Source organism: Xyrauchen texanus, chromosome 43 (assembly GCF_025860055.1).
Source record: "Xyrauchen texanus isolate HMW12.3.18 chromosome 43, RBS_HiC_50CHRs, whole genome shotgun sequence".
NCBI lineage: Eukaryota > Metazoa > Chordata > Actinopteri > Cypriniformes > Catostomidae > Xyrauchen > Xyrauchen texanus.
In genome coordinates this window covers 22,542,721-22,556,277 of record NC_068318.1, presented here as the reverse complement: position 1 = coordinate 22,556,277, position 13,557 = coordinate 22,542,721, and the positions used below count along the sequence as shown (strand labels likewise).

The 13,557-nt window shown below is 38.7% G+C and overlaps 1 protein-coding gene across 1 annotated transcript in view; it reads left to right on the top strand.

Moving 5' to 3' along the window:
• The window catches only part of robo3 (roundabout, axon guidance receptor, homolog 3 (Drosophila)), a 96,636-nt gene extending 83,625 nt beyond the window's left edge, over positions 1-13,011 (top strand). The window contains exons 13-27 of the mRNA XM_052116196.1: positions 974-1,095; positions 1,212-1,428; positions 1,664-1,788; positions 2,199-2,376; positions 2,611-2,838; positions 3,080-3,119; positions 3,245-3,384; positions 3,501-3,776; positions 4,287-4,431; positions 6,807-7,028; positions 7,797-7,981; positions 8,240-8,350; positions 8,948-9,121; positions 9,604-9,746; positions 12,223-13,011. Of these exons, the coding sequence (XP_051972156.1) occupies positions 974-1,095; positions 1,212-1,428; positions 1,664-1,788; positions 2,199-2,376; positions 2,611-2,838; positions 3,080-3,119; positions 3,245-3,384; positions 3,501-3,776; positions 4,287-4,431; positions 6,807-7,028; positions 7,797-7,981; positions 8,240-8,350; positions 8,948-9,121; positions 9,604-9,746; positions 12,223-12,234 (2,318 nt within the window). The 3' untranslated portion in view covers positions 12,235-13,011. The remainder of the gene's footprint in view (positions 1-973; positions 1,096-1,211; positions 1,429-1,663; positions 1,789-2,198; positions 2,377-2,610; positions 2,839-3,079; positions 3,120-3,244; positions 3,385-3,500; positions 3,777-4,286; positions 4,432-6,806; positions 7,029-7,796; positions 7,982-8,239; positions 8,351-8,947; positions 9,122-9,603; positions 9,747-12,222) is intronic.
• The last annotated feature ends 546 nt before the right edge of the window (positions 13,012-13,557 follow it).

Here is a 13,557-nt window from a genome sequence, read left to right as displayed (position 1 = left end):
CAAAAGTCCCCATAAGGATAGTAAAACCCGAAATTTTTTACGTTGTGGGGACATTTTGTCGGTCCCCATGAGGAAAACAGCTTATAAATCATACAAAATTATTATGTTTTGAAAATGTAAAAATGCAGAAAGTTTTCTGTGAGGTTTAGGGGTAGGGTTAGGTTTAGGGGATAGAATATATAGTTTATACAGTATAAAAACCATTATGTCTATGGAAAGTCCCCATAAAACTTGGAACACCAATGTGTGTGTGTGTGTGTGTGTGTGTGTGTGTGTGTGTGTGTGTGTGTGTGTGTGTGTGTGTGTTCAGAATTGTAGATGTGTTATGGTCTCACCAATTCTTTTTGGGGTGTGTGTGTGTTCTGCATTGTGGCTTTATTTATTTATTTTTTGACAAATTATAAAAACGAATTGTTCTGTTTTATAGACTGTGTACTCTAGAGAACTTGCAACTGTGTTTTGCACTCTTGATTTTTGGTAGTCTCTCCCCTTCATGTCTGTGTTTTGCATTGTGGCAATATTTTTAGATTTTATATAATAAATAATAAAAACTAATCTGGGATTTTTTGTGTTTTCCAGTCATTTCCTATGGCGGTAACTTTTGACTGGGAACAGTACAAGTTTAACTTCTTTTCTACCACTTATACTGATCAAATCAACCAATTTCTTTCTGTGTGTTCAGATATCAAATGGACGAAAAGTCACCAAGTCTCGTACCAATCAGATAAAGGAAACCAGTTTTATTGAAGAAACAATATTGATTTCAGTCATAAATGACTGAACAGTGCATGAGGGTTAACAGGTTTCATGAGATGAATTAACAACCAGATGTATAGTGTATTTATATGGTTTTTGATTATCATTATATTATATACTGTATATGGTATTTAAATATCACTTTGATTATCTAACATGGTTATGCATACCATATTTTAGCATTTGAAGATGTTAATATTTGAGGTGTCTTATGCAGATGTGAGTCCTACAGGTCAAGGTGTGGACCACCGTCAGGTGCAGAGGGAGCTGGGAGAGATGGCCGTACAGCTTCACGAACCTGTGCTTCTGACCGCATCCAGCTTTAAGATCAGCTGGAATGTGAGTACTGCCCATATCTACCCTCCAAATCAACTTCTCACCAACCTCATGATTTACCTGCCTGCTCACCTTATCTCATTTCTCTCTCTCTCTGTCTCCCTCTCGCCATCTTTCAGGTTGATCGTCAGTCTCAGTACATCCAGGGTTATCGTTTGCTTTATCGTCCTGTCGGCAGCTCTTGGTCTCAGCAGGAAGTGAAAGCAGCAACGGAGCGTAGCACCATCATCACTAACTTGCTCAAAGGCACGGAGTACGAGATTAAAATACGACCCTACTTTAATGAGTTCCAGGGCCTGGACAGCCGTCCGCTGACATTCCGCACACCAGAGGAGGGTGAGATGTCTGCAGAACTTTCAGTTTCCAATTGATGCACTTCAATTTAATTTTGCTCTAATCAATTCAATTGGTGTTCATTCAGCCCAATCCAACTCAATTCTATTCTGTAGCATGTAACCAAGATGAATTGTTTTATTCAGGACAATCAAATTATGGAGGGGGATAATGATGAAGATTTGCTATTAAGGACACCAAGTGTTCAAATTGTAATTTTAATGTAATTCTATTACAGTTCCGAGCGCACCCCCTCGTGCTGTAACCGTGGCAACCGTCAAGCTCAGCAACAGTTCTAGCATCAGTGTTTCATGGCAACCGCCTCCCACTGAGATGCAAAATGGAGTGATTCAAGAGTACAAGGTGTGATTTCAGACTTGACTGTGGAAAACAAGAGTAAAACAACTTAATTTTTTACTTAATTCATGTTAATAGCTTTAGAATTTGTATTACATTTTTACACCAAGGAGTATAACAAACATTAAATATTTATTGTACAAATTCCTCTAACGGATTGTGATGTAATTTGTCTTTCCACACTGAAAGCAAAAATGTTGTGTATTATGACACAATCACAGCCAATCAGAACTTACAGTATTTTATACAAATATTAAGAGAAGCTGGATTTTTGGCCAATCAGATTTCACTGGGGGTGGGGCTAAGTGTTTAGCAAAATCGCTTTTATTGCTTGTTGCTTTATCGCATTGTGCCTGGTTAGAACATGGTGTTAGGGTTAAGGGTTCAGAAGTTTTATCTTTCTTATCTCACTTCAGGTTTGGTGTCTGGGTAATGACTCTCAAACGCATTACCATGTCAATCAGACCGTGGATGGAAATGTGCTGACCACCCTATTAAAGGGGCTTCTGCCAGGCGTGTTGTACCAGGTGGAGGTGGCGGCAGTAACCAGCGCAGGAGTGGGCACCCACAGCCAGCCAGTATCTGTGCTTATCAGTGAGTGTTTGCTGAAAAATCAGCCCAGACTAGTAGAAATACAACAACAAGAATTGGCGAGTGGAGCAAAAGGGCTTTTTAAGTCAGGCCACATCCGCTTCATTGAACAGTAATATAAATTCTATTTGATTTCTTTTTAAATCCCTTCTAGAAGACAAAATTGTTTAATTCTGGACCTATTAAGACATTAAGATTGAGAATAACACACTCTCTTGCTCTCTTTTTTTTCTTCAGAATTGCCTGCAGAGCAGCCGGCAGTCACAGGTGGAGGCAGTGAATCTGATGAGAATGTAAGTCTGGCTGAGCAGATCACAGATGTAGTGAAGCAGCCTGCCTTCATTGCGGGCATTGGTGGGGCATGCTGGGTAATTCTTATGGGATTCAGTGTGTGGATCTACTGCAGACGCAAGAAGAGGAAAGAACTCAGTCACTACACAGCATCATTTGCTTACACACCCGCAGGTATGCAGACATGCACAGGTGTACGCATATTTTTGAAACACGACCAGAAATAATTTATTGTACTTAAAACAGTTCTCACTAAATTGTTGCATTCAGTTCAATAGGGTATATTAGTTTAGAATGGATTTATTATTCAGCTTTTAATTTCTACTTGTGATGATATTCCACTGTATTCCTAACCAACTTCATCTATAGCCTCTAGTTTTTGTTCTCTTAATTTCTTCTTTTATGTCTCTTGTAGTTGGCTTTCCACATGGAGAAAGTTCTGGTCTCAGTGGAAGGTAACTGCCACTTATAGACAGTTTCAAAGTGTAAAAAGTTGAGATTAGATAGTCTATCAACCTATACTATTTATAAATATCATTGATATTATTATTTTGTGTGTGTGTGTGTGTGGGATATATAGACCTGGTATGCTTGGTGCTAACATGGGAAATTACCCTTGGCTGGCTGACTCTTGGCCAACTACCAACCTTGTACACAACGGAAAAGACTCGGTCAACTGCTGTACATCTAAACATGACACAGCAGAGAGATACTATAATGGTAAGACTCTTTGTACAGCATTGTACACTTTCAGGTATGAAAGCTTTTATAGAACACTAATTGGCTGTCTTGAGTGTTATTAAATAAGCCTAATTAATTTACCTTCACTTGCTCAGAGACTGGAATCTCTAATTACCTGAATCAAACAGAGAAGTACAGCACTGACTCCAATGAAGGTCCCATCTACAGCACCATTGACCCAACCAGTGAGGATTTGCGTAGCTTCTCCGCTCAATACTCTCAACATACTACGCCCTACGCCAGCACACCCATCATGCCTTTCACCAACCAGGCACCTTGCAGCCCCGAGCAAGTTGGCAGTCACTGGATGACACAGCCTGGAACCTCCAGCGCTCAGTACGCCCAGCCTGACCGCTCTAAGACTGATAATGGTATGGATAGTTAATGGACTATTGATATATTATAGTTTCATAGTTAAATCTAGTAATAATATGAAAACTTGTTTGGTCAACATTTCTAAAAATCTTTTTCTTTAGTCTATATTTTTTCTTGTTTTCCAGTAAAAGTATCTAAACATCTAAACAAGATGCCATTACTTGAGCAGAAAAAATTGCATAAGATATGGTCTTTTTTTTCAGAGAAATCTAAAATAATTTGGTGTGGTTTATGCTCAAAGCAAGAAAAAATGTACTTTTTTTTTTTTTGGAAAATTCTACTTAATTCAAATGGAAAATACATTTATTATAGTTTTGGGGATTTTTTGGTGTTTTAAGACTAAACCGCACTAATAATTTTTAGATTTTTCTGAAAACAAGATTTTATATATTATGTCATCCTTAATTAAATATATTTTGTTTTAAGTAAGTTTAAGACGAAAATACATTTTTAAAATTACCCTGTAGTTCTTCATGAAACCTAAACTGTAGCTTCTACTTCTACAGCAAAACCATCAAAGCAGAAGTTGATGGGGAAGCCAGTGAAAACTCCAGCTCTCAATTGGATGGATGCGTTGCCCCCTCCACCCCCCTCTGGAGAGCTGGACCAATGTGAAGAGGAGGATGATAATGAGCTAATCCAAGACATGGGGTAAAGTTCACTGGAAGCCTTCAAATCCATTTCATTGCAGTGCTGTGCCAGATGATGTATAGGAGGAGTTGGTGGACTATTCATAGAAAAATTGATGCAAAGCTTAATATGGCGGTTGTAGGGAAATAAGACCCGCCTTTCAGTTAAAAGAGCCAATTGCTTTATTGGTAAAGGCATTCTGGTCATTTTACTCATGAGCACATGCACATTAGCTGCACCAGCCTGAAAAATACAAATTCTTGCATACCTTATAGCTGCCTAATTTATGGCATTGCCAAGATGGCCACCATGTGAAAAGAAGAGTTATTTTTACAAAAACAAACTGCCAAAAAAAAAATCTCAAAATCACCACAAGTTCTTATGCACCCTTTTTTAATTCCTTTTTTGCTCTAAGTTTTTAATTTAATTTCCATGTCTGCTCTAAAATGTCACTTAGTTGTGCATGTCGACATATTTTACCAATTTGCAGCATGCTAGCTAACTAAGAGCAGTCTAAGACACACTTGCTTTTTCTTCTGGTCTCACCATTAGCCTCACTGCAGGGCCAGCGCTATTTGATTGTTGTTGACAGGTCTCTAAATGGAGGCTAACAAAGTTAGCAAGATGCTACTGTTAAGTCTGGCCTGTTCTCCTTTTCTGTATCACATTTGTTTCTTGTTAGCAAAGAGCAAGATCAGTTTTCGCCACAAAGTGCTCCAGCCGCGGGCACACTGTTATTGCTTTCCGCAGCCACTCTAGCCCAATGGCTGCCTGTGAGGGGCACTAATGAGGGTGAGTCACATTAGCTACAGTGGTTAACCAGCCCTGTGTCACAGATTACATTGTGGAGATCAATCTGATAACCTCGACGTAGCCTCTCTCGCACAGCGGTACCACAGTAACTGCATTTGCCAATGACATGTACAGCCCTTCTCAGGTTTCTTCCTCTGAGCAGAATTAGACTATTATTCGAGGCACTAGCACACAATACAACACACAGTCAAACTGGATTTTCATGACTCGCCCTCAGTTAAGTTCCAAGACTTGCAATGACCGCATAGATAACAAGGTTAACATTTGTGTCAGCCCTAAGGTGGTTTAAAAGAACATGGGCTCTGTTATTGCATTTTGAGCTTAAAGCTGAAGTGTGTAATTATTTTAATGTTAAAATACTTTCTCCTGTCCCAACATACTGTAATATTCAGAGACAACTATAAATACAGTAAGCCATTTGTAGGTTGATTTTCCCCAGAAAGTGTAAACATTCTGGCTTCGTGGTTCGAAACATTATTCTGTTAATTTATCATACCGACCAATCAGAAACAACAATATTGGCTCAACCAGTGGTGTGAGTTTGGGGCTGGGCTATTTGTTGGTTCAACCAGTGGAAGACAGTGGAGTGTTTGGGAAACCTCCCAATTCCAAACCTCCTCATTACTTTTGCACTTCCACACAATTACATTCTTCAGCTTTAAATAATTAATCAAAGTACAGTATATATTAAACCAAGCCCTGAACAGAGCACTAACTGTAAGTGTCATTTAGCTCAGTGGTGTGCCCTCAAATTGCACAAGTCGTGCCACTATTGCCATTGTTTTCCATTGCGCTCGCATGGATATAGCTAAAGCTAAAATATCATGTATATTGTTATCTGGAGGTCAGGCTGTCTCTAACTGAATGACAGCAGGAATCAATATGCCGGCCACCGGTTGCATTGACCCAGTGATTACTGCAGCAGGGCAATCATAATGAGTGTGCAATGATTTATTTAGCAACCACAGACATATCAGAGTTACTTAACCTTCTGGTAGAAATAAGGGAATTTACTTACAGAACAGAAATAAAGTCATTCATTCTACTACTCTTAGGGTCAATAGAGTTTATGTTACATCAGTGAATGCTGTGAAATTGTTTATTTTACAGAATGTAGAGAAAAAATGCAAGAGTTTGTGAAGGTTACACTCAATCATTGCGACTAAAAGTTGAGAAAATCCAACTTTTTCTGCAACACACTCTGATGTAGTAATTTGTTGAACAATAAGAATTTCAGGTCTAGTTGTGCTTTTGAAAATCAAATTCCCTGATGTTCCCATTTGATTTCAAATTGACCCAGCTTTTTCCACATCCTTAAAACAAATCATACACATTGCTATTTGTCAAATGCTCAAATCAAAGTTTTGTGAGAATGCCAGGTGAATGATACGAAAAGTGATGTAATATAGACTCTGGTGGTGCTAACACATTGAAACCTAAGCAATTGCGTTTTTCACTCGATTACATTGAGAACTAGCTTGTCATTGAACAGTGAACACAGGATAACAGGTCATTTTAGTTCATATATGTTTGTTGATGGTCTTAAATATGTGTAAAAATATTCAAAGTTTCTCCCCATACAGGTCAGATGAGGAAGAATGGTGTCCACCCCTCCCGGAGAGGACATACCTCATGGATGGCATGATAGAGGACGGTCCCGCCCCACCTCCGAGAGGAGAGACCTCTTCCCCCACCATGTCCTACAGCCACCAATCCACTGCCACCCTAACACCATCTCCCAGAGACGATGGCCACTGCCATGATATACCACGCTTACACCAGCTCGAACAGCCACAGATAGCACGGTGAGACACTAAATCAACGTTATTGATAGAGATAGTATTAATGGGACAGGAAATCAGGTCCAGGAAATGACTCAAGCCAGATTTGAACCCTCATCTCCCACATGAGCACCACAGCTCAACATGGTGGAACGGCTAAGCCAAGGTTCTGTCTGACTGTAGCTTTTTTTTATTGTAAATAATAATTTTTAATCTTGTTTTTGTAATAATAATGTTTTTGACTAGTTGCTTGTTCTAAACTTTGCATGCACACATGCAGCATAAATTCTTCTTGGAATGATTTTGCATATTCTAGAGCTGATGTTAGACAGTTTTATCAGTTGCACTTCATCTTTTTGAGAATTGCATTTTAGTTTAATTGAATAGTTTATTTGTTATCCCTCTCTCTGGAGACTTTTTACGTCTTATTGTTTGTTCTTGCTTGAGAAAATATGTTTTTATGAGTAATTTATTCCTGTGCAAGTCTGTATTTGTAGATAGCAAAGGATTGACACAAAGCAAATATTGGGGCTCTGAAAATGTCATTATGCTTCCTGCTAGAAAGTTTGGAAAGATTTCCTTTTACATTGTGCTTATCTTGGCCTTAGGGTTTTCATTTAACATGATTAGCCTTTTTAAAGCACAATAATGCCTCATAAGTGATGTATTGCCTCATAAATGCTCTGTTGGTGTTGACATAAATGGGGCATGAAAATGTTGGTGTGAGTTAGGTTAAAATATGGAAAATTAGACAATTCTATCTAACTGACGAAGCAAATTTGCTATCAACAGCCGGTTGCCGTGTGGACCAGTACCCGTGCCACACGCACCAAGCCCCCCTCTCACCCAGTCCAACCCAAACCTGTCGGCCAATCAGGAGTGTTCTGACAACACTGTGCCACTCCGTTCAGCACAAAAACGGGACCTGAGCCAAGGAGTTGCCCAAAACGTAGAGAACATCAGCAATACCACGCCAGGTATGTGTTTGTAGCTCAGTATAAAAACAATAGAAGACAATAAAAAGTGAGCAAAATGATAGAAAAACAAACTTTTGTGAGTGTAATGGGTATTTATTCAGTCAGCATGGCATGAGTTATAATGATGTTAAGACGTTGTGAATGTTTTAGCTACTTAAGTGGAAGTACAACACCAGTTCCATATTTCCAGGGCTGCAAATCAAGCAACATTTCATGGTTTTCATTCACTTTGCATCAATGTTGTTTTACCCCTGCTAGGCCGAGTGAGACCTTCTGCAGACCAAACACACACACCTCCTAGCCAGAAATCCAGAGTAAAGAAGAAAACCTCCAAGAGCGGTCAATACCGACGAGATATACTGCAAGGCGGTGAGTTATTGAACAAAATGAAATTGGTCATTTATTCTTCTTTTGAGATACACTACATAGCCAATAGTATGAGGACATCCCCTTCTAATGTATAGGTTTGGCTAAGCCACTTAAATGCAATGAAGACAAATCTATAACTTTCTAGAAAGCTGTGTGATACCAAATTTGAGGCAACAGTTTGGGAAGTACCCATTTCTGTTCCAGCATGACAATTCCCCTGTGCACAAAGCGATGTCCATAAAGGTTTACTGTGTCTGGTGTGGAAGAGCATGACTGGCTTGCACAAACCCAGACCTGAACCCAACTTAGCACCTTTGGAATGAATTGGTACGCTGACCGAGACCAACTTGTCTGAAAGGTGGAAAATGACTGCAGCCATGTCCCAACATCCAATAGAAAGCCTTCCCAGAAGAGTGGTGGCTGTTAGGGTGAACCAACTCCTTAATAATGCCAATGGATTGGGAATTTAAGGTTTAACAAGCACATTTGTTTGTGGTGTTTGAGGGCCCACGTACTTTTGGTCTATACTGTCTGTAGTGTAGTTTAGGATGCACTGTCTTCTTCTGTATTGTTAACATGGTGGTCAAATCTTTGCAGATCTGCCCCCTCCTCCAGAGCCACCCCCTGAGGATGAGGCTGACTGTGCCCAAGTAGAGGGATGTGAATGTGGACAGACATCCTTGGAGAGAGTGGGAAGCTCACATTCCTCCATGGAGAGGAGAGAACAGGGCACACCTAACCGGAAAAACTCTGCTCATAGACGGATAGATGGTTAGAGAACAATACGCTTTATCTCTGTCATATTAAGAACGCATTTTATCACATATACTCGATTATATCCAATACTCACTGGTATTATAATGTTGGATGACTCCTGAAAAAAACTGTCTGAATTTAAATGTTATTTGTTATTTTTGTCACTCAATAACATCTTTTATGAATAATATAAAGTGGCCCAAATAATTACTTGGATACTGAAGTAGCATCTGCTATGGACATGGAACTATGGACATGTTTCATTAAGCTTGACACATCAAACTACGTTTTGTAAAATTGTGTTTCAAATAAATGCCACTTGGATTTACATTTTGTTATCTAATGCAATCCAATTTATACATGTTTAAGTATCCAAATGCTTTTTTGGGCCACTGTATATTTCATTGTATTGTAAGTTTAGAAATGTTGCTTATATTGTATCAATACACTTAAACTATTGCCCCTTAACTTTACGGATGTGTTTATGTGATCATCAGAAGATGAAGACTTAATTCCTTACAACAAGCCCAATTTCCTGTCACGGGGTCAGATGCCCAGCAACTGCTCCACAACAGGAAGTTCATCATCACGGGGGTCCACAGGATCCCGAGGTCACGGAACGGGCAGGAAGAGGAATGATGTAAGAGCATACAACAAGCATGATGTCTGTAAAAATATGGCTTTTGGCTTGCTTGCCAAAGATAAGAGCTAAAACCAGTGTTATCTGGTTAGCTGAACTCCCAGTCTGGTCAGGTTTGTCTTTTGACTGGTTTTAGTGGGGTTTTGGATAATGTTCAGCTGGTCAGGCTGGGAGACTTCTTAAACCAGCTAATACAAGCAAATCAGAATAGGTGTGTCCACACTGCATATATATATATATATATATATATATATATATATATATATATATATATATATATATAATACATACATTTTTTTAAATGTAATGTCATAAAGGTCACATTATGACATATTATCTACAGTGTATAATATTTCTCAGGCTCACTTAAAGACTTAATCCCCTCCCACCAAGTCCTAAACCTAATCCTAAATCTTAAACATTAGCCCATCTTATTCAAACATTGCCTCCCAAACATGTGCATCAGTTTGTCTTTTCTTAACACTCATTAGTCGGTGAGAGAGAATTGACTAAGTGTGGAGGAGTCTAGACTGCTTCCATCTGGCTGTGCAGCACATAATGTACAGTACATTTTTCTAGAGTGAGGGACACATGGTACTTTTAAGCCAGCAATAATTATATCTGTGACTGCATTTTTTATTTTATTTATATTATTGTTTGTACATTGAGTGATCTTTTTATAATTTGCATTGCTTAGTAACCACAAAAACAACCTACATTTAATGACTAATGAACTAGATGTCATGCTGGTGACATTGCTTGTGATTATAATGTAATTGTATTATTTATTGAACATTATTGTTGACTTGTGACAAAAGTTGCTTTGAAACAAACAAACAAAAAACATGGTATTTTCATGGAATACAAAAAAAAAAGCGTTTCAATGGAATATGTTCAAAAAACAAGGTATTACCAATTAACTAGATTGCGAGGGTCAGTGACTAAGATGCAGGTTTTTGCGCTGAAATACCACATGTAAAAGTGCCACAAATGTTTATTTAATTCACCCCATAGTGTTTCCAAAAACATGCTATTTCCATTGAATACATAAAAAATAAAAAAAATAAAAACATGGTGCTTTCATGGAATACGTAAAATAAACATGATAGTGCCATGTAATAGTAACATAGAATACGTATTTTTATGGAAAACATAAAAAAAAGCATTGCATTTCCATAGATTATGTCCAAACATTGTAGGATCATGGATTACGCTTCAAAAACCATGTTACTTTTTCTTCATGTCACATATCATAACATGGTTTAAACTACATTTATTGAAGTCATTCGGTCAAAGGAATAATGGGGGAACTAGTGGCACTTTTTACATTTTTGCCAACAGATGTGAATAATTCTGTCATGGGAACTAGGTTATGTGCATCTGAGGTCACCCCCTGTAATCTGAAGAGTCTCCTCAGATGTGTGCCCCCCTCTCGGGTAACCCCCCCCACCCCCGGAACATAAAAAGACAGACAACATAAAAGAGGGCTATATGTTCCCCATGGAGGGAGTTTCGGGTTACCCTATCCTGTCACGGTGTTTAGCGTTATCTTTCCAGTCGGACAGAGAGCATGAATAGGTGTCTGACGGAGAGGGGAGAAAGCCTCTGCCCCAGAGATAGGCTTTATACTGTGTTCTCAGATCTTGTCACATCACATGACGGACAATCCCTGATGATTCAACCACATTAAGTAATCTATAGACATACCAAACCAAAAGCCTCCCTTTTGTCCTGAGAGAGATGAATGCCGCAATTATCCTCTTGAGTACATCATACTAGACCAGCAATGCTGATTCAACTGGTGAATAGCTTAAAGGGATAGTTCACCCTAAAATGAAAATTCTCTCATCATTTACTCATAAAATCCCAGGTGTGTATGACTTTCTTTCCTCAGCAGATCACATTTGAAGAAAAATAGAAAAATATCTCAGCTCAGTAGGTCCTTAAAATTAAAGTGGATGGTGATCAGATACAAATACTGTCTAAACCAAAACCAACAAAGCCTGATGAGTTACGTTGTACAGAAGTACAACGTTCCTCTAACTCACTTGTAAACAGCACTGCTCTTTCAGTGTGCCACACGTGCATACCACCGGTGATCGGAAGCGATGGATTATAGTTCAAAATAACTTTTTCGCATCAAAAGCGATCATGTCACTTTAGAAGACATTCATTTAACCGCTGGAGTCATATGGATGACGATTATGCCGACTGTCTGTTCTTTTTGGAGCTTCAAAGGTCAGATCACCATCCACTTGAATTTTAAGGACCCACTGAGCTGAGATATTTTTCTTCATATGTGTTCTGCTGAAGAAAGAAAGTCATGCACACCTGGGATATCATAAGAGTGAGTAAATGATGAAATAATTTTCATTTTTGGGTGAACTAACCCTGTAAATGACTAGTTCAAACCATCTGAGTGCATTAGTTTTGCAATTTTAATTAATAATTGTCTTATTCTTTTCTGCTCTTCCAGGATATGAGATAAGGGAAGGCTGTGGAACAAGTGAAGTTTGACTTGAACATCCCTCCATTTTCGTTCCACCTCCTTCCTTGAGGAAAGTGAGGAAACAAAGCGAAGAGAACGAGTGTAAAGATTCAGAGCCTGCCTCACTGATCGTGCATCTCAGACTTTTGATTATGTTATTAATTATTGTTATTATTGTTATTTATGACCTTCATGGGGGTATTTTCGTCATGCTGTCACTGTAAATAATCATCCGTTGAAGCTTTGTACATGGGATCCAGATGCAAGGAAAGAAGAGTATATTGTATTTATACATGAAAGAAATGAAATCATGTTAAAAAAAAAGTTTGATATTATAGATAAGTTAATGTCTGAATGTGCCAAACTCTTTTGTAGAAATTTATACAGTACCGTTTCAAAGCATAACAATGTTGCACTCTTGTTGTGTTGGAAAACAACAAAAAAATACAAAGCACAAAATGTGTTGTTTGACCAGCCAGCTAGACAGCCTATCACGTGACCTCACCGAGCCGAGGATGCGTCTGTCTGTCTGTCCCCATCTGTGGATCCCTGTCGTTATGGTCACAAGAGAATGTGGTTCCTTCTTTCTTTTCAAAGCCAAGAGAGTTTGTCTTTTGACAACTGTTGTGAAAGATTGTATTTGTCTTTTTTTAAGGAGTGTTTTGGAGACAGTGAGAAAATGTATTCCATTGAAAAAACCAAAATGACTGTATGTTCCTTTGACTAACTTTTTGGTAGTCCTTGTTGTTTTGTATAAATAAAATAAAAATACATTTGCTGAGACACCTTGTCTTGGTGTAGATGATTTTCAAAGATTATCATGCCATCTGAAAGAATTATAATAGAAAGTTTCATTTGATTTTGGGTGAGATTCCCCCATACAGTGTGTGAAAGCATTTTAAAGGCAATGTGTTTTATTCAGAAATTGGGATGCAAATTTTCAGCAACAAAAGGCAAGCTGCAGTGCAATTTCAAGGTGGGTCGATTCTTAGAGAAACTGTTAAAAGCTATCTTTTGTCTCTAAGGTTACGGCAGGTATGCAGCCACTTCCACCTGGCTGAGCCACCACTGAGGGACATGAAATTACATCTTCCATGGCAAAACTGTTAGCGGAGCAAGAAAGGGGTGTGTGAAAGAAGAGAGAATGAAAGAAAAAGTGTGGAACCTAACCGCTAAACCTAATCCAAACCCTAACCCTAAACTCTGACTTGAGCATAAGAATGTTGTTTCAGGACCAACAAGAATGTTCATCCAGAACCATCCAGGAACAAGCTCTTCAAGGTCACTGTGACATCAGACCACAGGCAACCACGCAAATGGCTC